The 26,926-nt window shown below is 41.9% G+C and overlaps 1 protein-coding gene across 1 annotated transcript in view; it reads right to left on the bottom strand.

Moving 5' to 3' along the window:
• Positions 1–23,266, bottom strand: part of LOC137322874 (mitochondrial intermediate peptidase-like) — a 139,107-nt gene extending 115,841 nt beyond the window's left edge. Inside the window, exons 1-6 of the mRNA XM_067986050.1 lie at positions 22,877–23,266; positions 19,575–19,748; positions 17,817–17,905; positions 14,681–14,767; positions 12,779–12,842; positions 9,180–9,362 (exon numbers count right to left, since the gene is read on the bottom strand). Of these exons, the coding sequence (XP_067842151.1) occupies positions 9,180–9,362; positions 12,779–12,842; positions 14,681–14,767; positions 17,817–17,905; positions 19,575–19,748; positions 22,877–23,026 (747 nt within the window). The 5' untranslated portion in view covers positions 23,027–23,266. The remainder of the gene's footprint in view (positions 1–9,179; positions 9,363–12,778; positions 12,843–14,680; positions 14,768–17,816; positions 17,906–19,574; positions 19,749–22,876) is intronic.
• Positions 23,267–26,926: the final 3,660 nt, after the last annotated feature.

The following is a 26,926-nucleotide window of genomic DNA, read 5'->3' as shown; positions in this document are numbered from 1 at the left end:
CAGACTGTAGGCTTCCTTGAGTTAAACTCACCGACAGAAGTATCATTCCAAATCCTATGAAGGTGTACTGAGAAAAAGCCCATTAACAAGATATTACCGTTCCCTTAATTAAATTAGATGGTTAGCCATTCTTTTCATTCCCATTAGGACGTTTGTCCCCCAGTTTCAAATATCATCTATCCAGCCATCAAAGATACTATCACACAGATACATCCTAAAGCCTCCAAATTTAACCAATATTAGCATATTAAAACCACCATTTGTTTGAATAGGTGCTTTTGTTTCTGCACACCTTCGTTTGGCGACTTTGCTGCTGACGTTGTTACTTTGCTCGAATTACTGATGGTTTTTTGTGGAGCTGTAGAATTGAGATTTATATGTTTTATAAATATGAAATTTGAACAAATCAGAGTCAAGCAGATATCTGGGAATTGCAGGCAGTGTCGTTGGAAACTCCTTTCAACTGAAAGAGTAATATTTCTACAAAAAGTATCAACTTCAAGTCTAGGTTTTTGAGGGGCTAAGGCCTCAAGGTAAAAACTTTAATAAAGGTATTGAAAGACACAAAAGACAATTTTACAGGCAAGTTTATTGGTCATTGTGAAATACAATATGTTTTTATTACATTTTCAATATAGAAAATCATCCCTAGGCACTTTAAAGAGGGAAAAATAAAAATAAATAGTAGCCATGGCGAGGTCAAAAGGATAGTTTATGAAGGCTCTTAAAGGTACAGAGCAAAGAGAGCCAGAATGTTTCAGGGCAGGAATTCCAGAGTAGAGGCAAGACAGGTGAAGCCTCCGCCATCAGCAGTAGGGCAAAGCGAGTGAGAGATGCAACGATGGCCAGAGTCAGAGGGCCGAAAGATGTGGGAAGCCATACAAGGCTGGAGAAGTTGCAAAGATTAGGTGGAACAAGAGGTTTAATCTCTGATGGTTTTACTCGGAGAACATGCCGTTTTAGAACAATTAAGGTGTTATGTCATGTAGCGCACAATGTATCAGGGCCACTGATTTACTGCAGAATGCACAGAAAAGTGACATACAAGTAGAGGGTTGGAGGTAGGTATCTGGTGTTTAGTAGTATTGTTGGACTGGAAACATACTGATCTAGAAAGCAGTCCTGGGTTAATTCTAAAAAGCATTCCCCACTTTCACTACATGCAATACCTTTATTCTTGTCTTTCTTCAGATAGTTAAGATCACCTAATATTGCACCATTGTCCTCACACATATCTGAACTGTCTTCAGGTCTCACCCTCTATCTCATCTCAGCTGTTTGGTGGCCTGACCTGTATTGCACACCAAGAATTGTACCAATTCCCTTCCTCTTTCTTAAAATTATTCATATGGATTCTGTTTTAATGCAATGCCCTAGGACATCCACTGCGATAGAATCCTACTATCCTTTTTTTTTTAGGTTTTAGGAGCACTAGATGCAATCTTGAGGGAGTCTTGGAACAGATTTCACAGCACCAGTTTGTAGTTGAGCAGGGAGGGAGTAGTAGAAGTAGTCGCAGTTGTTGTTCCGGGTTTGGTAGCACTCCTTTTCAATGGTTCTGCATAAGCTTTTTTGTTTACATACAACAGCTGCATAATAAATAATTAGAACTATTCTGCTGTACCTTTCTAGAATAGCTGCTTTACTGTCAACAAACAAAATTAATTCAGCAATTTTTGCATCTGTTGGCAAGTGGCAAGAAAGGACTTGCAACCAGCACCTTCTATGGATGGTCAATCAGATAATGAGTCAGTTAATAGCTTTTATTTAATCCTATCGCTGAAAATCCTCAGTGGTGAGAACGTGGAACTCGTTACCACATGGAGTGGTTGAGGCGAGTAGCATGGATGCATTTAAGGGGTAGATAGATAAGTACATGAGGGAGAAAGGAATAGAATGATAGGGTGAGATGAAGTAAGGTGGAGGCTCATGTGGAACATAAACACCGGCATTAACCTGTTGGCCCGAATAGCCTGTTTCTGTACTGTAAATTCTATGTATGTAACATGCCATTTGTGGATCTCCTGTGGCATTGCTTATTACCAGTCAAGGGATATGCTGTTTTATCTCAATTAATGTATAATATAATCAGGACCACCGATTACAGTGATTAAATAAGTCAAATTGTGTTTTTATTACAGTTTTGTGGTACTATTGATGGCATTTTGGGTTGAATTCCAATTATATGCCTATTTCAGTGGAAAGTATACATCAGTAGTCTTAATTATCTTTGTTTGAACTAATTTTATCTCTCAACTTTTTAAGCCCACGATAACGAAAAAGATGGTAGGAAGATTTGTCAATGATAGAAGCAGATAGGTTGCAGGTACTCCATGTAGTAGTACTGGGGAATGGGAGGATGATCCTAGTGTGGGAGCGCTGGGAGGGTGCTGGAGTATGGCAGAAGTGGACTGAGCATTTTGGAGGGGGCTCATTGGATTATGGGATTAATGGAAGGAGGTTCTGAATGGTGGCAGTAGATTGCTGGATGGTAAGATGGGAATCCCAACTTTGTTAATGCTAGAGTAGTATATGGACATTTTGTAGTATGGGGCTAGTCACGGGGTGTGCTAATACTGGAGAGATGTGTCTGTGGGGCCAATGGCAGCAGGATTCATGGGGTGTGGAAGCATCAGGGGGGGTATCATGAGGGTATGGTAGAATTGAGAGGCGGTAGGATGTAGAAGCATTGGAAGGAGACACAGGCTCTGGAAGGGGGAAGTGGGGGAAAAACAGGTGGAGAAATATGGGGAGTGAGAGAAGGTTTGAAAGCGACAATAGTTTGGAAGTGATGGTTGCTGGGTATGGAACTATGGGAGGTGATTTCCACAGGTTGGGAATGGTGGGAAGTCAGTTGCAAACTTAGTGATCCCAGACCCCAGGATCATCACTGTTCTCAGATCCTAAAAAACTGCTGCACTTACTGTTCGTCCACACGTCTCCATTGTGGCGCTGCAAGATCTTGCACCCCTTCCCAGTGCTCCAGGCTCCCAAGGCTACCCCAATACTCATTAAATCAGTGTCGCTGTTGTACTGCTTGCCACAATAATAACGTCCATGACTCAATGACACCCCTACCCAGTCTGGCCTACATGTGACCCCAGACCCACATTACATAGTTGCCCTGCAGGGAGAGAGACAACTAAGGATTGGCAATAAATACTGCCTTGCCAGTTTCGCTCACATCCAAGAACGTATAAAGAGAATGTGCTCGAGCCAATTGGGAAATAAGGAACTAGAGTGCAAACATATTCACAACTGCTCCCAAATTAGTGTCAGCTGAACACAACCAGTAGCACACTCATATCTCCATGAGAACATTCTGGATTCAACTCATTTCAGGTCTTCAGCACATAATCTAGGCTGATGCCGAGAGGATGCTGTATTATCTGAGGTTCCATTCCATCCCTGTGAAATTAAACTGAGGCTTTGTGCGCCTGTTCTTGAACTAATTGAAGAGCAGGGAGTTTTTGCTCTGTCCTAGCCAACATCCAGTCAGCTACCACCATCAAAAACAGATCAGCTTATCAATTATCTCATTGCTGTCTGTGACATCATACTACACGCAAAATTGATCGACATTGGAAATATAATGACTTATGTAGACAAAGTAATTTACAGTACATGAAGAAAAAAGTGTTGAGACACTATACAAATGTAATTACTTCCGTAACCCGGCAACAGCAAACAATTTAAAGGATCACTCCGTCACCCTGCTACTTGGAACACCAGGCTGCTCTATAGTACTCAAGAATTAAGTCAAGCAAATGCAATTCAACCACAGTATGTTATTTTTTATTTTGTTCATGGAAGCGTGGGCAACACTAGTGAGGCCATATGTATTGCCCATCCTCAGTTAACCTGAGGTGGTGGGCCTTTTCCTTGAACCACTGCAGTGCTTGTGCTAATGGCAGTTCCATGATGGTGTAAGGTAGGGAATTCTAGGATTTTGAATGATGATGAAACAAACTCAGGATGGTGTTCCCATAACGTTACTGCTTTTGTCCTTCTCAGTTGTGGCACAAATGTTACCCGTGACTTATCAGCAAAAGCCTGGATATTGTCTAGATCCTGCTGTAGGCTGGCCTGGGTTGCTCCATTATTGGAGACGTTGTGAAATGAGATGAACATTGTAAATTGTAAGCAAACAGCCCCGCTGCTGGCTTTAAGATAGAGGGGAGATCATTAATGAAGCAGCTAAAGATGGTTATTTCAAGGACACTGCCCTGTGAAACTCCTGCAGCGATGCCCTTGGGCTATAATGATTGGCCTGTATGTCAGGTATAACTCTATTTACTGAAGGGTTTCCCACTGACCTCAATTTTACTAGGGTCCCTAGAAGCCATACTCAATTGAATGTCACCTTGATGTTGAGGGTAGCTCTTCTCATCTCTCCTCTGTCATTCAGCTCATGTGTCCATGGATCAAGTATGTGATGAGATTAAGAGACAATTGGTTCTGCTGGAACCTGAACCAAGCATCAGTGAGCAAGTTATTGCTTGATGACACTATTGATACCCCCTTCCATAACTTTGCTGATGTTTGGGAGTAGGCTGGTAGGGCAGTAATTGGCCAGATTAGTATTGTCCTCCTTCTAGCAGATAGGACATACCTGGATTCACTTCCACATTGTCAGATAGGTGCCAATTTCACAGTAACACTGGAATAGCTTGGCTAGGGGGCTGAACATTCCAGTGCATACGTCTTCAGTTAAGATGTTATCAGGGCCCATAACCTTTGCTGTATTCTGTGTACTCAGCCTCTTAAATGTCAGGTAGAGTGATCCAAATTGGCTAGACATTGGTTTCTGTGATAGTGTGAACCTCAGGAGGCCGAGTAGAATCATCTGCTTTACACTTTTGGCTGATGACGCAAAGAAATACTTCAGCCTCATTTGAATGTAAACAAATCTCCTCCTCCCATTAGTTATGAATACCGATATTGTGGCAAGAAATTTGGAGAAAATAAACTGTTTTGGTTTCAACTGGTTCTTGTTAATGCTTTTTGTATTGCAAATGTTAAGTTTATTTCTATTTAGTTTATTGAAAAAAGACTAACAACATTGAGTGTAAAAGTATAAAAGGCCAATTGCATGTTGATTTTGTAAATGGGGACAGAGTATTGAGCCTTGAAGCAATGATAAATTTGTACAAAGCATTGGTTAGGCCACAGTGTGCTGTGTGCAGTTTTGAGCACCCTATTATAGAAATGGCATTAAAGCCACAAAAAGCACACCACATATCCCTGGCATCATCCTGGTGAATATAAGAAACTATGGTTATGAGGAAAGATACTGAAGAGAAGGCTAAAAGAGGCAATAGCGGTTTTCAAAACTGATTGTTCTTCTTTCCCTACTGACCCTATCAAAACCAAACAAAATGGCATTTATATACTTCCGCTGGGTTGGGGGAAGAGTGTGATAACAGGTCATCAATTTAAAATAGTCAGTAAGAGTGAGGAGAGAAGTTAGCAGGAATTTCATTACACAGAAAGCTGTTAGAATACAGAATGCTTTGCCACAGAGAGTAATGGAGGCAGTGACCATTGCATGTTTCAGGGGAAAGTAAATAAATATATGAAACAAAGGAAGATGCAGGGCTCTGAGGAGAGACTAAGGGAGTGGGATTAGTTTGAACAGGTCTAAGAGGCTGGCACAGATTTGTTGGGCTAAATGGCCACCTTCTGTACTGCAAACTTCTATGGCTCTATGTTCATCAAAATATACTACATCCAACTTTGTCTACAGGAAACCGTTATACATCTGTTCTGATAGAATTATTCTTAATAAAATGATGTATTTCCACACGTGCATCAACTGCAATTTTATTCCTTTAACAATCAATGTTAAAATTGGTACATCAGGTATCTCTTCCATTTGAAAAGACCCATCAATGCCTACCTACAGAATTTTCCATTTTAAAATGTACCCACACATACTGGTTACATTTGCATGAACCCTTTTGGCTGTGACCCCTGTAGCCGGCACTCTTGGATTTCCAATTTTAATCTGAGCCCGAGGTGTCGCTTGTGGACCTGTGATTATAAAATACATTGGGCCAGAAATTGCTTGAAAAAGAACAGTGAGCTCAACGGTGCTCACCATTGTTAGTGGACAGATGAAAGAGCAAGTTTCGGCATTTGCACATGCGCAGACAAACACGGAAATCCGGAACTTTCTCTTCCTGGGTTTCCGACAATCTGTCAGCTTTGCCTTAAAGGGACATCGCCAGCTGCAATGAACAGAATCAATCGACCAGCACCAACCTGCTCTTCTGCCCAGCTGGAAAGTAACTAATATCGCCACAGAACAAGTACGCTTAAAAATACCTGGTCTAAACTGAGTTTTAGCAGCACAGTAAGTCTTAATGACTACCAAACAACTAAAAAGTGACTTAAAAATGTGAAGTCTCGTTACTCCTTATTTTAAGAGTTTTTGGTCGTTAAAAATGTTTAAATTAATTTTATAAATGTTTTCGTTCTGACTCTTATTTAATTCAATTATTTCTTACCCTCCCTTTTTTTGCTGTCTATAACTGTTTTTACAAATAATTTTAGTGTTGTACCTTTCACTTCCTGGATTTTATGTTGCAGCTTGTAGTAATTCTTCGCAGCTTGTCTAAAATGCTGCAATCTGATTGGTCGAGGGGAGAGTGATCCTCTCACTACTCCCATGGGTCCTAGCTTCGCTGGAGCTAACGCTGGGCTCTTCTCCGCTTCCTATTAGAGCAAGTGCCCGCAGTAAAGACCGTGGTAAGTTAGTGGGTTAGTATAAATCTATAGAGCAGCAAGCACTGTTGGTTCGCCGCTCAGAGCAATTTACAGACCATTATAAAGAACGGTTTTGAGTAGCTTGCAGTTACAGGCTCTGGCCACTGAGTGACTCTGCAGAGCAATGTATGAAATCTGAAGAGGAACGCTCAACCATCTTTGTTCTCCTCACTCCTAGGTAAGTACATACATTTTTAAAATTTAAATTGACTTTTTAAAAAAAAATTATTGTTCTCTCCCCCCACCCCCCATCCAAATGATCTTCACTGCTTGAACCAGCTGGCCTCGCTTCCAAGATTCAGCTCGTCTATCCTTGGCTGCCCTCTCCACCAGTTCACCATGGTGTTCCATTCTACTTTTTAAAGAAAACTCAGCACCAGCACGACAACATTATATATATCTCTATTCTTTTGTCACTCTCTTCACCTGGATGCATGGATCCAGACCCCTTCCTCCCAATGACGCTGCTGTTCACTCTCCCAGGCCTGGGCCGCCTTCTCTTCTTGATGCCCCTCTCCAGCTCTCAAACCTTGCAGCGTTCAATCTCCCCGAGTGGCAGCCACAGTCCCCAACTCTTCAATTCCACTGGGAATCTCCTGCTAAGCCCCAACTCTGTCATTCCCCCATATAGTTTGTCTGTCAAGATCATTGTCGCTCTCCATCATGATTTCCTCAATCTCTGATCGGACACTGAGCTTAGACCATTGCACACCTAAGCCTGGGAACTCATGCCTCCAAACAATGAGTGGAGTGATTTCTTTTGAAGTAAAACAGGGATTTGAAATTAACACTAATGGCGCATGGTACAAAAACAGTGGGGCAATGTGAGAATGGCAGGGCACACCATATCCACATAAGGGTCTACTTCTGTGAAGTCTGTTTCTATACCATGGCTAAAAGTAGTGTATGGTAGTATGCTGCACTTTCTAATCTAAATGCCGCCTATCGCAAATTGTAATTAGTGCCAATATATGATGTTATTGGAATCACCTGTAATTCAGAAGTAAAAAAAAACAGCCAGAGCTGAAACCAATTATAAATACATTAATTACGTTGCTGCCTCTCTCCCTTCACCTAGCTGCGTGGGTTCAGGTCCCCTCCTCATGCCAACACTGCTGTTCCCTCTCCTGAGCCTGGGCCTCCTTCCCTTTTTGTTGCTCAGTTTCAATTCCCAATTGCAGCACCATTTCGTCCTCCTGAGTGGCAAGTGAGCTCCACGGCTCTGGCCCCGGTGGAATTCTCCCTCTCAGCCCTTGACTGTCATTCCCTGTTAGAGCTTTTCCATAATTGAAGACTGCATGACCTTGGGCAATACCACAGGTAATTTACTAGTCCTGTTAAAAAGTCAAATTTGTAGCATTCTGTCCTATCAAAGGAAACATTTAAATCCAAGGAATACTGGTTAGCAAGAACCATAATTCAGTAGTCCATCAAATTCAGTATTCTACTTTCCCTGCAGTCCTTACAATATGAAATACAGTATCATTTCATTACAACATTTAGATATACCAATTTCTTAAACATCTTCTACTACAAATGCAAAAGTAGTAACAAAAAACACCTTCACTAGGCCATGTTCTTTTGGGGGCTGCAACTACACTGCAATTGGATCTCACAGAATGATATGAATAAAATTAGAACTGTATATTAAATATATAATGCAGATGATTGCTACCTCTCTCTCCTCCTTTAAGGCGCTCCTTAAAACCTACCTCTTTGACCAAGCTTTTGATCACCTGTCCTAATGGACCGGAAATTGCTCTGAGCGGCGAACCAGTAGTTGTCATTCACCCACTAAGTTACCGCGTTCTTTTTGGCGACAACTTCCTTGAAATCAGAGTTCAAATAACATCAGCGTTCTTTCCCGGGCTGTGTGAGTGGTGAAAGGAGCTCTAAGGCCCCTCAACCAATCAGCTTGAAGCAAGCCATGTTGTGAGAACCAGGAAATGCAGTTCATAGACAAACTGCATAGACTAAAAACCAGGGTGTGCCCGATAAGGTATTATAAGATGATAGAGAAAGCAAAATAAATAGGAGGATAAGATTAAAACACTGAGATAAAAGAGACAGAAGGAAAAAGATTTTTAAAAAATGAAACGTTATAATTTTTAAAATTTTAAATGTCCAAAAGCTATTGCACATGTGCAGTCGCCAGAATTTGCCCTTTGGTTTCGCCCTTAATAACGGTGAGTGCTGTTAGTCTCACCATTATTTTAAAAGCAATTTCTGAGCCATTATCTCTTTATGTGACTCTGTGCCAAATTTTGATTGATAACGCTCCCATAAAGCGCCTTGGGACATTTTACTACGTTAAAAGTGCTATATAAATGCATGTTGTTGTTGTTGTTGTACAGTATACCATACATAAAAAAAGAATTCACCCCAAATACTGCCCAATATAACAAACCTACCAAGTCATCGGATGCATCTGCATGAAGGCCGTTAACATGGATATAATCCTTTTGTATTGAGAAGTAGTGACGAATGTGCTCTGGGATAGCTTTTTTGTCAATCTTGTTGGGAAGGTGAGTGCCCAGTAGAAAACTATTGTTCAAGTCCAACATCTGGACATTAAGGTTTACCACCTTTTTACGCTGTAAAGACAAGACATACAATATAGTCACAAATATATTTGGGAGGAGTAGGAAGCAAATATACTGGGGAGGAAGACAAGATGCAACTTTAAGCCACGACTTACAGAATACAAGGGCTGATTTCACGGGAATACATTGCAGGAAATCACAGATGCACAGTCCATAATATTCCACTCATTAATTTTAATGGATGGGAAATCACTGTCTGCATGCCGGTAATTTTTCACAATGCATTTCCTGCAACCATATCAGCCCTATGGTCTTTAGTATCAGCAGTGTTACTGAGGGGAGATACAAGTGAGCCAAGCAATTTTCCCACAGGAAAGGAGGACAAAGACAGAGGAAGACTCATGCATCTCCAAGCGACTAGTTTCACGTCAGCATTGGGAGACACCTTGCAGCAGTTTGCCTCAAGGACTCCTCAAATTCTCCCACCCAATTTTCATACACTTCCAGTGATTTAGAAAACTGTGGCCTGAGTCCTCTCCTACAAAGTCTCATGCAGCTCTACTGGTTTCCTATGAATCGACTTCAAGATCCTCATTTGCAAATCCCTCCATGGGCTCGCCCCTTCTAATCAAGGAATCTTCTAACGTATGTGCTGGTATGCACCCCCATTCTTCGTAACTTCATTCCATCAAAAGGTCAATCTTTCAGCTATTATGCCACTGCCCTGTTGATCACTCTTCTAAAATCACTTCAACTTACTACCTCTCTCCTTAAGTCCAGCTTGGCTCAGTTGATAGCCACCTTGTCTCTGGGTCAGAAAGTTGTGGGTTTGAACGCCATGAGGACTTGAGCTCATAATTTAGGCTGACCCTACTATACAGGAAGTTTTCAGGGGGTCTCAGTAAATACTTCTCACCCAATACTACCAAAATACAGATTAACTGGTCATTCACCTCAGTGCTTGTTTGGGACATTGCAGGCATACAATGGCAGCTGCTTTTTACCCTATGCAAAATATGGTGTCGGCCGTGGCTCAGAGGTAGCACTCTCGCCTTCAAGACAGAAGTCATGGGTTTAAGCCCCGTTCAAGGAACTAGAGCACATAATCTAGGCTGACACTTCAGTGCAGTGCTGAATTGTTGGCACTTCATTCAGATGAGGTATTAAAACGAGGCCCCGTCTGCCCTCTCAGGTGGGTGTAAAAGATCCGATGCCACTATTTGAAGAAGAGCAGGGGAGTTCTCCAGATATCCTGGCCAACATTTATCCATCAACCAATACTACTAAGACAGATCATCTAGTTATTGATCTCATTGTTGTTTGTGGGGCCTTGTTCTATGCTAATTAGCTGCCACATTTCTTATTTTATAACAGTAAATACACTGGCTGTGAAGCACTTTGGTACTCCCCAAAGTGATGAAAGACATTGTATAAATCTAAGTTATTTCTTCTTCGTTCTTTTTCTATGCAACAGTCAGCAAGTCCAAAAACATAATTTATTTTGTGAAGTACTCAGCAATGTGGTAAGGTACTACATAAATGCAAGCATGTCTGTCTTTCTTTCTTCAAAAACCTCTCTTGAACTTTGCCTTTAGTATCCTCTATATTTCTGCATGATGTCCAGCGCTCTCCCTTGCAAAGTCTTCTGAGGCACTCATACAAAGACTGCTGTATAAATGCAATTAATCTTCACCTTGATAACAAAGTGTGGTACCATGGAAAGAAACAAAACTGGCAAGCACCCTCAAAAAAGTAGAAAGGTAAAGTTAACAGCTCTCCTTCAAACAAAGTGAGAAAATAATAAGGAAAATAAATCCATCACTACCTAGTAGCCTAACCTATAAACATTGTAGCTTTGTCATTGTCAGAATAAAGAAATGTTTTTACATTACTTTTATTGCGAACAAAGACAGGATAGTTATGTCGACAGAATTGGTTTAAATTGTATTCTCGAAAATCTCGTCTTTCCCCTCAACGATGCTGATAACATTGGAGAGAATGAGTTTCAGGGCTGAAGACATTGTACTGTATGGATAGGCACATCTAAATTATTAAATAAATAAGCTAGTTGGATAATATTGAACTTAAAGGGTTGTTAGGCTTTTAAAACACAGGCTCATCACAGCAGAGGGTAGTGTAAGAGAAGGAGATTGTTGCGATATAAAAGACAATATGTTGCTATAAGAGCATGCATCAAAAGCTGTTTACAACAAAGCTATGGCTCAGGAAAAGCAATGATAGGAAGTAACGGTATGGTGTGAAAAGGCATGGGGCCTCATCTGTTTGGTAATCGGTTCGAACAACTGGATGGTCATAAAACATCAGATGGTGTTGCATCCAGCAGGAAGTAGACCATAAAAGCACATGGTATAAGAGCGATGCAGTATTTTTAAACTTAATTAGAAAAAGACCTTTGCTGCCTTCAAGACTCGGTCGTGTGAACAGGTTTGGAGAAGCCACCTTCATGGTTTCTCATTAAATCCACTCACGTGAGCTTTTAGACGTACGGTCAGTGTGTGCTGCTCTGTATGGGTGTTTGGGGTTAATGCTTTGTCAATAATAAATGAAGTGAATCAGACATATTACTGACTCTAGCTTTTCAAATCTGTTTAAAAGGGTAAAGGATTTATCCAAGTCATTAAGCAGAAAATATAACCCTCCAAGATTTCAGTTTACATATATTCTCCTGCAGAAACCTGGAGTAATAATCCAGAGAAACCTAGAGCTGATAATCCACATTAACTTTAAATACTATTTTAACAGAATTCAAGAAGTAGTCATTATGTTTAATGCCCTTGTTAAACTCTCTTCCATGCATTAGAACTGCAAGGCATTTGTTGGGCACTTCTAGAAATGTTGGATTTAAAGCTAACTTACAAAAAACAAACCACACACTTCATTATTTGTAATAGTACATTATAAATCAGATGTCAGCCTTGGCTCAGTGGTAGCACTCTCACCTCGCAGCCAAATGGTCATGGGTTCAAGTCCCACTCCAGAGACTTGAGCACATAATCCAGGCTGATCCTTCAGTGAAGTACTGAGGGAGTGCTGCACTGTCGGAGATGCCATCTTTCAGGTGAGACGTTAAACAAGGGTCCAGTCTGCTCTCTGGGGTGGACTTAAAAGATCCCATGGCACTATTCGAAGAAGAACAGGGGAGTTCTCCCGGTGTCCAGGCCAATATTTATCCTTCAACTAACATCACTAAAGCAACAGATTATCTGGTCATTATCTTATTGTTTGTGGGACTTACTGTGCACAAATTGACTGCCACATTTCCCTACATTACAACAGTGACTACACTTCAAAAAGTACTTCAATGACTGAAAAGCGCTTTGGAATTTCCTGAGTTTGGAAAAGGTGCTATATAAATGCAAGTTCTTTCTTTACTTATTATTTTCATATGTTGCGCTGCAATGCTGCAGTATATGGGATGAAGGACAGATATAGGTTTTAACTGTTACCTTTTCCTTATCCAGATGAATTCCACTGATCTCAAAGTCAAACATAAATAGCTCCGCCACTCTCCTGCAACATGAAAAAACACACAACCTTGATGCAGCTCAATTCTCAAATGACAGTTTAAAAAAAAAACTGAATATCGTGGCATTGTTTTTCAATGTCAAAATTTAACATTTTAATTTTTATTAAAGAAATTACTTTTACACATTAAATTCAAAACTATACTAAAAAGTGTACAGTTACAGACATATTGCGAACAGAGATCTGTGGGAGATGTTAACTAGTCCCCTGATCATAGTTAAGAAGGTTGGCCTCAAACTGAGGTAGTGACTGACAGCTGTTCGAGACTTTTGAAAGGAGTGTAGGGCTCTTCATTGCCCGGAGCCCTCCGTTATTGACAGCTTGGTGGGCAGAGGTATTGGCCCGTATTTTCTTGAAAACTTGCACTATAGTAATGGCAAACTGCATGAAGTTCCAGGAAATTATAGCACGAGTGACTTACACCATGCTATAATTTCCTGGGACTTCTTTGCCGCTCTACCAATACGCTCATCGAAACAGTTGAAAATAAATAATAGCTCCGCAACACCAATATCAATGATAATTGCGAGTTTGCTGCATTAACGCTACCATTAGTCACTGCTTGCCGGTTAGACCATTACAGAATGGCACTGGTGGACTCACCATCAATCAAGTGATATTCAATTGCTCATTCATTTAGAAAAAAAACACAAAATAGTTTTTTCGTCAGCACGCAGATAATTAAAGAAAAATTAGAAAAGAAACTGAAATTGCAAAGAATTGAGCAGCGAGGAAGCAGACGGCGCTTCCTCAGAGTTCGCGGTAGTTGGAGCATGGTGAAATCCTCACCGTGTTATCTATATATTTGTGCGGCAGCTAATGGTGGGCCATTCTATGCAAGAATGGGCCAAATGAAACATTTGAACAAACTTAACTTTAAAATACACTAGTATCAAGGCATTAAATCCGATCTTGCTCAAAATTAGAATGGACACTTCTAATGAAATGAAGCCGGTTAGACCCTCCAGTAACATTTTCATTATGGAGTTCAAAATACTATTTTGATTCAATTCACCGTTATTAGTGCGTTGTAACAGATTAAAATACAAACAGCATCTGGACAATTTTCTTGTAACATTCTGTAAATTGTCTTTCAAGCTGATAAATTATTCAGGAGGATTTTGCAGTGTATGTTAATCCATAAAATAACATTTTGCTTGAATAATGTCTAATCGCAGGCCATTAATTGTCCCAATCAATTTCAGATTGTTTGATACTTAGTCACCAGCTGTAAGGCCGAGTCTCTAAAATTAATTGTAATTTGCCAGAGGACGATAGGCTAGGCTTGTTTAAAAGTCCAAGATTAGAGAGAAAGCAAGTTGCATCATTGTTGTTCTATGTATCGAGAAGTGCAGGGAAATAAAAATCTCACTGTGTTAATTGTTCATTCATCAATCTCATGCAAATAAGGCCACTTATTGGTTCAAAGCCTATGCCTTGAATCAGTAAGACGGGTTCTCTAGTCCACTATTCAAAGGGAGAGGCATGTGATACATTCCAGTAGCTAGTGCACAGAATAAGATTTCTCTGTTATGATCCCTGGGATTTTCTAACACTCACTTAGATATTGGGCAAGAAAAGGTATACTTTAGATCATAGGGGATGTAAGGTCCACTTATAGGAGTGCCCAGTAACACTGAACGCGAGAGTATCTAGTGAAATAACCCAAAGAAAGAGACAAAGACTATCTACTATCAAGCTGTAGTCTGTTTCCACAACATAGACCTTTCAGAACACTTTGGTCTTGGGCCCTGACACTTACCTTTGGACACATGATTCTTGATTTTCTCGAGATTGAGGGTGGAACAGAACCTAAAAAATACCTTGTATCTGTATCCAGGGAATCCATGGCTTCTTTATTATTCAATAAGTTTTTCAAACTCTTACAAAGTTGAATATTAGTGTTCAATCTAGGAAGATGGGAAAAATAACTTTATCACACTGTGGAATGTTATATTGTGAAATGTGTTAAAAAAGGCAAAATTTCAGTATTAATGCTTCTCCTATGCTATTGCTCACAGTGAGTCATAGGATACATTGTTTTATCATGTGGGCCAGTTAAGACCCAACACCAATCACCCTTTCCACTCAGTACAGGCAGAGATCTTCTCTCTTCACCCCCGGGCAACAGGGGCTATCCTCCTCTCTTCCCCTAGCCCACTAAACGGGGTATCACTTCAACAAACAGCTTCTCGTTCTTCACTCTCCCAATAGGCTAACTTTAAACAGCCCCTATTGCTTCAGTGAGCAGTGACTTGCTATATTTCAGCCCCATTTGCTGCATAAACTGAATGTATTGACAGCAGGCTGTCAAACATTTGATCCATTTCAGTTTTGCTCACTTCCATCAGTCCCTATTGCTTCCATCTCTGCTTGACCAGTTGTTGCTGCTGCTCCTCCAGGATCAATCCCAAGTCCTCCATGAAGATTCCATTGTGTTGCACACAGAGGACAATTTTGGCGACAGGCTCAAAAGTGATACTCTCCACCACACTGCTCACTGTCATGGTCAGCACCTGGGAGAACCTCCACCTGAAATTTTCTCTCACTGGTGGGTCAGCAGCCCACCTCTTTCATCAAGTAACAGACCCATTGGACTAAATTCTAACATGGAGCCAGGAGAGAGGGAATTCTTGACAGGAAACCCAGAAGCTCGGGTTTCCCTAGCGTCCTTACAATTTTGACGTAGGGACATCTTTTCTTTTTTTTTGTCGGTTTCTCACCCAACAGGCCAGCCGGATTGACAGACCAGCCATCAGTTGGACAGGAGAAGAGGAAGGAAATGGACGCGAGAAGGTAAATCTTAGATTGGGGTTGGGGGAAGAGGTGATCGGGGGTCATTGGGAGGTGATGTCCAGAGTCATCGGGGGTCTGAAGCTATGGGGAGGGGGTGGTGGGGTGGTCGCTGCAGGTAGGCTTGTTGGGCCTGGGGGAAGCATTCCTGCTCCTCCGGGCCCATGAGCAGTGTGATAAAAGGTACTTACCTGCTGTCTCGGGCCTCCTCGCCTACTTTCACATGGCGTGAAATAGAAGGTCCGGGAATCCCGACCCCCAGTGGTTAAAAATAAAAATGCTGTAAAAAAATGGAGCCCAGAGCTTCCTTGTAAGCTCGGAGACCGACCCAACTCCTGAGAGCAGGTTGTCGCCCGTCCCTCGTCCCACCTCCGTTAAAACCGGAAGTGGGCGGGTTGGGGTTGGGTTTTAGATTTAACATTTTTACTGCCCCCCCCCCCCCCACATTCTTCCAGGCTAAAATTTAGGCTATTACCTCAATTGCTCCTGGAATATGAACTATACAGCAGGTTTGGACACAGGCTGCTGCTGCTCAGAAGTCTCTAAGCACTGTTCCCTGGTAACAATTTTTCTGTCATCAAGCTGCTCTCCTGCCATATTGGCCTCCATGTTTTCTAACAAGAGGAGTCATGTGTGGTGAATCCCAATTTGCCCATTTGATATATTTTCTCCTCCATCAAAGATGGTGCCAAAATTATGTAAAATAACCCCATAAAATACTTTAAAATAGCACAAAGATTAATCCATTTCTATAAAAAAATTATACAAACACCATTCGCACCAACATACATGGCAGAAATCAAACCTATCAAAGTTTAAAAATAATGTAAAGGTGACACCTTGTTTGTCCGCTGTATGAGCAGCTTACAATAAGCAAGCAGCAGTAAGACTGCCCAGCGGAGCTGAGCTAAGCTGGTACAGTAGATGCTGCCCCCAGTAAAAGTATGGGTGCATCTTGTGCTCAAAATCTAAAATAGCAACATATCCCGTGTGTGTGTTTTTAAAGAGTTTTAGTAGCAAACACAATAGATAATGGAGATATTCAAGTGCTGAGAATGTTAGTGGGGAAGAATAGGATTGGAATAGCCACAAAATTATTTAGATTGCCCATTACATATTAAATTTGGTGTGTGGGGCACACATTTCCTTGAACTCATAAGTACCTGCAGTACCTGTTACTCCTGTAGGTGGCACTGTGATAGGTATTTTCAATGCCAATGATGTCACTTTCCTGTTACAACCTGTGACACACAACAGCTACTCTTTGATCGTGAAAGTATATCACCCTGTGATTACGCAATATAGCACTTGGTTCCCAGAAATTGCTCAAAGAGCTTGCTGAATTTTCTCCACTTGTATTTTTTCTCCCATAACAAATTTCTAATGTCCAAAATAAGGGAATAAAAAAATTAAAACATTACATATTTCACAATACCATGATTAAATTTATCCATTGAACTGTCTCGTGTCTTTTAATGCCTTCATTGAAGTTTGACATTTCTGTAGTATCTGATTGCTACATGAAAGCAGAGAACAGTTAAGCAGTTTGCTATTTGAGGCACATAATCCCCACGTGACTAAAAGCAGGGTGAGCAATTTGAACTTCTCTCACATTTTTCCCCAGCTTTTGAAGCCAATAGGATTAAACTCTGCAATCGTCTTGGGGACTACAAAATACTGTTTCTTAGAAAAAAGTGGGGGGGGAAAAAAAAAAAAGAGTTGGGGCATAAATGGGACATGAATCCTCAAAGCAAGGCTCCGCAAAAAGGAAGTTTAGGAACCTCTGGTCTAGAGTAAACACTCAAAAATTAATGGGGCTTTCCCCAATGGCACAGCAGATCAGTGTATAGAATTGAGTCACAGACCAGAAGGTTCCAGTGACCCCTGCTGGAAATGCATATTTAGATAACAGGCAAGGGCAGAGCTGCATTAACTTGTGAATGCCCCCATAGTTGAATAACCCAATATTCCCTGCCATAACAGCCACTTGATTGAAGGACCAATATTAGATACAAAACCACACCTCAAATATACTCCAGCTTTAGTTGCTGCCTTCAGAAGGAGGAGAGCAATGGCTTTGTTTTCCTTTTGAATTTTCTACCATTACATAGAAGTAGCCCTTAGTTTGCACAAACAATTCTTGCACTGTCAATTCTGAAAACATACTTTTCCACCACTGTGCCAATGGTCATGCAGGTGATCTCCGCAGCCTCTCGGAATGCAGGGTCTGGGTGCGCTACCTTAACAAAATCTGCCTAGTATGAAAAATATGGTAATGAGTGACAAGATCATGTTATTTTTCCATTAGTCACAAACATTTAATTTTCTAGAAATACACAATCCTTAATTTCACAGTCCAATGTTAACAAAGAAATCAGGCCCATGATTTTGTAGTTCTAATTAACTTGTAAAATTAAATTTCTCGTGTATACAACCTGTAGCAGAAAAATATATTAATCCACACCATTATCCCAACAAGCCACCTGTTCTCAGACAGTCACAGAAAGCATATATACAAGAGACCATAGATACGTAGATAGTAATTTCCAAAAATAACATACAATAAAACTCAACAATGAATGGCCAGACCTTTTCAGGTACATACAAACTACATACTTCCCATGAAACCTACCAAAATACTTGTAAGTCCGAATTCAGGTCATAATTCTGATTTTAATTGGGAAGTCACATGCAGAAGAAATCAGCATGAAATGGCTACAGGAAAATAGATCATCCAAAAAGCATTCATTAACAAGGCAACAAAATTAATGAAAATTATAATACTAAGTGAAGTCTAAACATTAAAAGTTAATGAAGATCAAACAAAACTTTACTCAGGCATTTACAGGACAAACACAAGTTTCCTTGCCCCAATTCCTGACAAGATCCCTATTCCAAATAGTTTTAAGATTAAATGCAAAACATAATTCCAAACAACAAGTGATGACCATCGTTATTTTGAGGAAAGCAATCATCTTTTAAAAAACACAAATTTCTCTGTGTAGATTATGTGGTTTTCAGCGCAGATGTAAAGTGTTTTAAACAAGTTAGGGAATATAGAAGTAAATGCACAAAGTGATACCTGTACTACACCATCCTACTCTGTAGAGCTACTGGTGGTGACGTACATCAAATTTGCTAACCACCAACAGCTGTTTATCCAAGACAGCATCCAGTGTAATATAGTGTAACAAGGGTACAAGATGTCTTTGTATATATGTTTCAAATAATTTATAAGTGTACATATTGTGTAGCTGCAGACTCAAATTGACTCAGTAAAAGGAAGAGAACTTTGTCCAGTGATGGTACAACAGCACAGGACACTGGAACACCAAAAGTGTTGGGACAGAGTAAAAAGGATGCACAGCTGCTCCGATGATCACCATTTCTAGAACAAGTTAATGTGATGCATTAAAAATTGCAAAACTGTGCACTAAGCAGCATCCAATTCTATGGACTGACCAGCATCTGCAAAGTTCCAAGATAATGCAAGGCAACTGTAGATTGCAGTCTTCACTAATTACAACTGCCATTCTATATTCTACTGAATTGACTATATGGTCAGCTTTTCAATTAAGAAAACAAAATGGCTTTGTAGGAGATTGCACAACTTTACAAAGCAGGTTAAGTACATGCTTGACTGCAATGCCTCCTTCAGTTTTACTAGCTTAACTGCTAATATTTCCAGATTTCAGAATAAACAATTTACTAAAATAAAAATGGCTCTTCCTGAATGTAAAGTTTGCTATTGTGTAGCTTTTCTCCTGCAAATCTATTTTCACTTTGTTGATTGCAATCTCAAGATTTAATTCACACTTTTTTGATCAAAAGTAAGACAAACTAATTTAAAACTATAAAACAAGTGATTGCGCAAGTTGAAAGTCATATAAAACATATTGGTAATAAAAAGTTATCACTACTTACCAAATCAGCAACTCTACAAAGACAGTCTGAAAGTTTGTCAAAGATGTGAACAATCTGAGGACCAGGTGGTGTGATATAGGCTTGCTCCACTAACTCTTCAGTTTCTTTCAATGCATTTTCTTGAGCCACCTGAAATCCTGCTGGGGAGCTCAGCTCAGGCACACCAAAAAGGCCCTTAACGAAAAGGTATGAAACTTCAGATCATAATCTTGCAAAATTAAATTTGTCTCACATAGCTTGCAGCAACGCACTGTAGAGCTCTGAAACAACTACAATAGTGGCTCATCCGAAGAAGAACAGGTTTGCACGAGCTCCTAAAATATAGTCCATTATACATTACAGCATTACTGGTGGATTAGAAGATAAAAGCAGACAGACTGTAGGACATTTGGACTAAATTCTCATTGTATAATATTGAGGACAAATTTCCATGGGATTCTGCACCTCTCCATCAGAAAGTTAGAAAACTGACACTCAGTGGGTGCAACCCTGAAAGTTCCAGTTATAAAAAATACTTGAATTTATGTAACACCTTATCACATCGTTCAGAAATGTTCTAAAAGCACTTCATAAACAATCAAATAGAGTAACTTAAGTAGGCAAACACAGCAGCCAATTTGGACACAGTAAGATCCTACAAAACAGCAACTGGATGAATGATGAGCTAAGCTGTTTTTGACAGTGCTGGTTGAGCCAGCATTCCCAAATTTTTTTTTCAAATAATGCCATGGGATCTTTAGTGTCCACCCAAATTACATGATCAGGATCAGGCAGGCCAGACCTTAATTTAACATCTTATCTGAAAAGCAACACTTCTGACAATGCAGCACTCCTCCAATACCACTACTGGAGTGTCACCCTAGATTATATGCTTAGGTCCTGGAATAGGATTTTACTTTACAATCTTTTAACTCAATGTTATCAATGGAAGAGGCAGCAACCATCATCACATTCAAAAAGTACCGGGATATGCGCCTGAAGTGCCATAACCTACAAGGCTGCGGACCGATTGCTGGAAAGTGGGATTAGGGAACAAAGAAAAAAAAGCTTCCATTTTTATACTCCCTTTCATAACCTCAGGTCGTTTCCAAAGCACTTTACAACCAATGAAGCACTTTTGAAATGTAGTCACTGTCATAAGCGTGGCAGCGAATTTGCACAGAGCAAGGTCCTCAAAGAGCAATGAAATAAACGACCAGATCGCCTGTTTTAGATGTTGATTGAGTAATAAACGTTGGCCAGGACACCGGGAGAACGCCCCTGCTCTTCGTCAAATAGTGCTGTGGGATCTTTAACGTCCACCTGAGAGGGCAGATTTGGTTTATCATCTAATTCGAAAGACAGCACCTCCAACAGTGCAGCACTCCCTCAATAAGGCACTGAAGTACCAGCCTAGATTGTACGTAAATAAACACGCTGAGCATGTCTTTTACCATATTAAAAATAAACATATTTCAAAACTGCTGAAATATGAAAAAAATTACAATCTAACTATAAATCCATAGTTTGCAGAATGTTCTCATTGCAGAAAGCCCCATCTTGCCCTGCTAACTCCACACACAAACTTAGACAGAATGGAACAGGCTAATGCATGAGGTATCCACAGCCAGTAAAAATCCCTCTTCAAGCATGTGAGGCTATTTTTCCAGCATGGATCAGTTAATAACATTCTTGCTTTTGAGTCAGAAGATTGTAGGTGACATTCTAGTACAGTACTGAGAGTCAGAGGGGCCACTACCAGGCTGAGAAATTTAAATCAAGGTTGCTATTCTAATGTAAACAGAAAATGCTGGAGAAGCTCAGCAAATGAGGCAGCATCTGTGGAGTAAGAAACAGAGTTAACGTTTCAGGTCAAAGACCTTTCGTCAGAACTGGAAGATGTTAAAAGAGAAAGTTTTTGAACAAGTACAGAGCCAGGGAAAGGTGGGCGAGGGGAGGGGAGGAAAGAACAAAAAGGGATGGTCTGTTATAGGGTGAAGGGCAGGAGTGATTAAATGACAAAAGGAATGATGGTGCAAGGCAAGAAAGGTGGTAATGGGACAGGTTAAGAAACAAAAGATTGATCAGGAGTGGCTGTAAATGGCAACAGTAGAACCATTACCAGCACTTGCTGTCCAAAAAAATTGGAGCAGTGGTTATGATCTGAAGTTATTGAAATCAATGTTGAGTCCGGAAGGTTGTAAAGTGCCTAAACAAAAGATGAGGTGCTGTTCCTCGAGCTTACGTCGAGCTTCACAGGAACAGTGTAAGAGACCGAGGGCACAGCAATCAGAGTGGGAATGAGATGGGGGAATTAAAATGACAAGCGACCAGCAGGTCAGGGTCACGCTTGCAGACTGAGCGGAGGTATTCATCAAAGCGATCACCCAGTCTGCGTTTGGTCTCCTCAATGTAGAGGAGACCGCATCGTGAGCAGTGAATACAGTATACTAAATTGAAAGTAGTACAAGTAAACCGCTGTTTCACCTGGAAGGAGTGTGTGGGACCCTGGACGGTGGGAAGGGAGGAGGTGAAGGGGCAGGTGTTGCATCTCCTGCGCTTGCACAGTTTCTGCCACTTCTCTTCTAAGGATCGGCCCACCTTGAAGTAGTTCTGCTCGTCTCTCCTTCGGCATTGCCATTTGTCTCTTTTACCTTGTTCACCTTCATTGCTTTCTGTTTCCCTTTTTGATCAGGTTGCTTCTAAACTCGCTTTCACAGCCACATCTCTTTCCTCAGCAACTGTCTCCAGCTCCGACTCATTCCACATGGTTTCCAACTCAAATTCTACCCTTCATGTTTCTGATCCACCCGTGATTACAGATATCTCCACGATATTCAACTTTACCTTACAAGCGCAGGAGATGCAACACCTTCACTCTTTCTTTCCCCACAGATGCTGCCTCATTTGCTGAGCTTCGCCAGCATTTTCTGCTTTCCCTCTCAAACAGAATCACCAGAAAACAGATTAGCTGGTCTTTCATATAGAATCATACAGCACAGAATGAGTCAATTCGGCCCATCATGCCTGTTCCAGCTCTCTGAAAGAGCTATCCAATTAGTCCCACTTCCCTGCTCTATCTCCATAGCCCTGCGGTGTTCTGCTTTTTAAGTATTTATGCAACTCCCTTTTGAAGGTTAAAAATGAATGTGCTTCCACCACCTTTTCAGGCAATGCATTCCAGATGGTATCAATTTCTGGGATCATGCCGTGTACAAAATGGCTGCTGCATTGGCCGATAAAAGAAAAGGTGAGGCGTTCTGAACTTTAACAGTTTAACGTGCACCAGCCTCGTACCCCATTTCACTGACTGCTTCACTCACCACGTTCTTCCCAAATAAATCCACTTTCCTCGTCGGTTTGTCATTGAAGGCCGCTCCCACAGGAGACCAGGAAGTGGAGACATTTCTGTAAGTTTTTAAGCGAGAACCCCGAATACATTTAAACACCGTCAGGACCCGTCTGTTCAACATCTTCTGGCAGCTCGTGCACCGGCACGCAGGAGGTGACCGGAGATCAATCAATGCAATGTGCACGCACGCCTGGGGCTTCCAGCCTGACAATTACTGCGCGCGCTGGAAAGCAGCATTGTGGGAGTTGGAGTCTTTCCGCTCGTGGCGGTTTGCAACCCAAGGCGCGCGCGAAATTGCAGCTCGCGACCGAACCGCCTGTCCCGCAACCAGGCAACGGAGGACGCGCGGCCCAGTCAGGCCATGGGCACAAGGCTGAGTGGGAGGAGGACAAGGAGCACAGTCAGGCAAGGGGTGAAGGGGTGAAGGGGTGAAGGGGGGGGGGGGGGGCGGGTTGGGAGAAGCCTCTGGGGGGAGATGAGGTTCAGGGGGAGAGAGCCAGACTGCGAAAATGTGGGCTGGAGGGGCCGGGAGAGAGGGTGACTGTGTGGATTAGGGTTTGCCAACTCTGGTTGGACGTTTTCCTGGAGGTTTCATCACATCACCTCCCACCTTCTCCGGACACGTCCATCCTCACAACACCCTGCCAATAGGAAACCGAGCAGACTCTTTATTACCCGATTGGATGATTCTTAACCATTAGTCAAACGGCCTTTCCCCTCTCCCCCCCCCCCCCCCCATCTCCAATATTTTTTATAACTAATAAGAGTATTCAAAGAAAATGAGAAAAACACAATTTATTTAATGCCCCCATGATTTTTCTCCCGGGTTGCTCATCCACAAAAGGGTTGTAGATGGCAAGGGCTTGCTTGTGAGTGAATGGACATTCTGGAAGGAAATGCAGAAAGGGGCGATGACCATTGATCATTAAATGTCGGTGTTCAGGGGGATTTGGGTGTCCTTATACATGAAACATGGAAAATTAACATGCAAAGATACTGCAAACAATTAGGAAGGCAAATGGCATGTTGGCATTTATTGCAAGGGGGTTGGAGTACAAAAGTAAGGAAGTCATGCTGCACAGGGCACAGGTGAGGCCTTTGGTGAGACCTCACCTGGAGTACTGTGTACAGTTTTGGTCTCCTTACCTAAGGAAGGATATACATGTCTTAGAGGCGGTTCAACAGAGGTTCACTAGATTGATTCCTGGGATGAGAGGGTTGCCCTATGAGGAGAGATTGAGTAGAATGGACCTATACTCACTGGAGTTTAGACGAATGAGAGGTGATCTCATTGAAACATATAAGATTCTGAGAGGGCTTGACAGGGTAGATGCTGAGAGGCTGATTCTCCTGGATGGAAAGTCTAGAACTACGGGGCATAGTCTCAGGATAAGGGGTCAGCCATTTAGGACTGAGCTGAGGAAAAATTTCTTCACTCAAAGGGTTGTGAATCTTTGGAATTCTCTACCCCAGAGGGTTGTGGATGCTCAGTCATTGAGTATATTCAAGACTGAAATCGATAGATTTTTGGACTCTAAGAGAATCAAGGAATTTGGGAATCAGGTGGGAAAGTGGACTTGAGGCCAAAGATCAGCCAGGATCTTATTGAATGGTGGAGCAGGCTCTAGGGGCCGTATGGCCTATTCCTGCTCCTATTTCTTATGTTCTTATGTTCTCACAGCAATGTCTTGAGATTAATCTTCAGTACCTGGAGACTCCAGGATAATCCTGGAGGGTTAGCAACCCTACTGTAGATGGGGGTTCAGGGGATTGGGTGTCAGGGATAGAGGGAGACTGGGGAATGGGGATCAGGGAGAGAGGGAGAATGGGAAATGGGGGCTTGAGTGAGAGAGTGAGACTGGGAATGGGAGTTCAGGGGAAGAGGGAGACTGCAAAATGGAGGAGGGGGAGAGAGAGACTGGGAGGCCAGAGGGATTGGGGCTTGAGCGGGGGACAGAGAGGGGACTGGGGAATGGGTTAGATGTAAAAATCAATATTTTCTACAGAGCTGAGAGTAGCAGCAACACGGTGAGTGGGAGCAGCGCCGAGAGAGAAGCAGCCGGTAAAAGGGAGAGTGAAACCTGGGACCTTACTGTGGGACCTATTGGACGCTAACCTCACTGACCTCCTTCCCATTCCATTTGTGCCACCCAACACTACCCCCTTGGGCTATGCAAATGGATCAATGATCATTGCCCCTCTCTACATTTCCTTCCAGGATGTCCATTCACTCACAAACAAGACTCTCGCCATCTACGACCCTTTTGTGGATGATTGCTTTGACTGAAACTTGACACAGGGGTCGCAACATCTTGCCCCGTACGGAAGCCTCCCTACCTGGCAATGCTTTCCACCACCTGTCTTGGCAAACCACTGCAGTGGTAGTGTGACCGTTATCACCAAGTCACACCTTGCTCTTTAACTCCAACTGCTCTGGTACTTTCTCCTTTTTTTTTCTTTTTTTTTCTTTTTCTTCTCAACAAACTGCTCCAACTAACACCAGCACCGGGAACAAACCTCTCACCACAAAATCCCCCATGATACCAAATAACTCAACTATCTTTCTCCTTCTTTGAGCACCTTGTTCCGCCCCTCTCGTCTCTCTTTTAAAATCCTCACTTTTCCCCCTCCTCTAGCTGTACCTTGAGTTTCTCAACTCACTGCTGTTCTGTCTCCCCTAAACCTCTCCCTCCATATAAACTCTCCAAACCATGTTCACGGCCACCCTTTTAACCTTGTCACCTCCCGTGGCCTCTCTACTTCCACAAACAAGACCATCTCTGAGCTCTTGTAGTCTATATAATCTATGTAACATTCCTTACCTCCCACATCCATCTACTCCCAACCTCATGTCATAGAATCATAGAAAATTTACGGCACAGAAGGAGGCCATTTGGCCCCTTGTGTCCGCGCCGGCTGAGAAACGAGGCACCCAGTTTAATCCCACTTTCCCGCATTTTGTCCGTAGCCCTGCAGGTCACGGCTCTTCAGATGCACATCTAGGCACTTTTTAAATGAGTTGAGGGTTTCTGCCTCTACCACCCCCTCAGGCAGTGAGTTTTTTCACCCTCTGGGTGAAAAAAATGTTCCTCATTTCCACTCTAATCCTTCTACTAATCACTTTAAATCTATGCCCCCTGCTTATTGACCCCTTCGCTAAGGGAAATAGGGCCTTCCTATCCACTCTATCTAGGCCCCTCATAATTTTGTACACCTCAATCAAATCACCCCTCAGCCTCCTCTGTTCCAAGGAAAATAACCCTAGCCCATCCAATCTGTCATCATAGCTAAAATTCTCCAGTCCTGGCAACATCCTCATAAATCTCCTCTGTACCCTCTCCAGTGCAATTATATCCTTCCTGTAATGTGGTGACCAGAACTGTGCACAGTACTCAAGCTGCAGCCTAACTAGCATTTTATACAATTCCAGTGTTTGCCCTGGAAAAAATCACTTACAGCTTCACTTTCACACTGCCAACTAGTCTTTGCCCCTCTAATTGCAATGATATATCTGCAACCATCAATTTGCTTAACCACTCCCTTATTTCCACATTTTATATACCTCCACAGAGAATGCATTTGGGGAGGGCAAACAAGGCAAGGGAGTACACAATAAATGGGAGGATACTGAGAGGTGTAGAGGAATAAAGGGACGTTGGAGTGCATGTCCACAGATCCCTGAAGGTAGCAGGACAGGTAGTTAAGGTGGTTAAAAAGGCATACGGGATACTTTCCTTTATTAACTCCAAATTCTTTCCAACTATCTAACTCCCCTTGTTTTGCCTCTCTTACTCATTTATCCTCAAGTTTATTGGCAGCCACCAAAACTTCACGATCATGAGGACTTCTGCTCCTAGTTCTATTACGTGACTGTTTTGTGGTCTTTGTTTCATTGTCTGACCCAGTCAAGCTACAACTTCTACTTCACTGTCTGTAGGAACTACTACTGTGAGATCTCCCTCTTTTATCTCTAATTCGCGATCGTTTTCTGACATTTGTAAGAATTCTGGGAATTCCACCT

The sequence above is a fragment of the Heptranchias perlo genome, chromosome 6 (genome assembly GCF_035084215.1).
Source record: "Heptranchias perlo isolate sHepPer1 chromosome 6, sHepPer1.hap1, whole genome shotgun sequence".
Taxonomy (NCBI): domain Eukaryota; kingdom Metazoa; phylum Chordata; class Chondrichthyes; order Hexanchiformes; family Hexanchidae; genus Heptranchias; species Heptranchias perlo.
The sequence above is the reverse complement of the archived record's forward strand: the minus strand, read 5'-3'. Positions and strand labels throughout refer to the sequence as shown.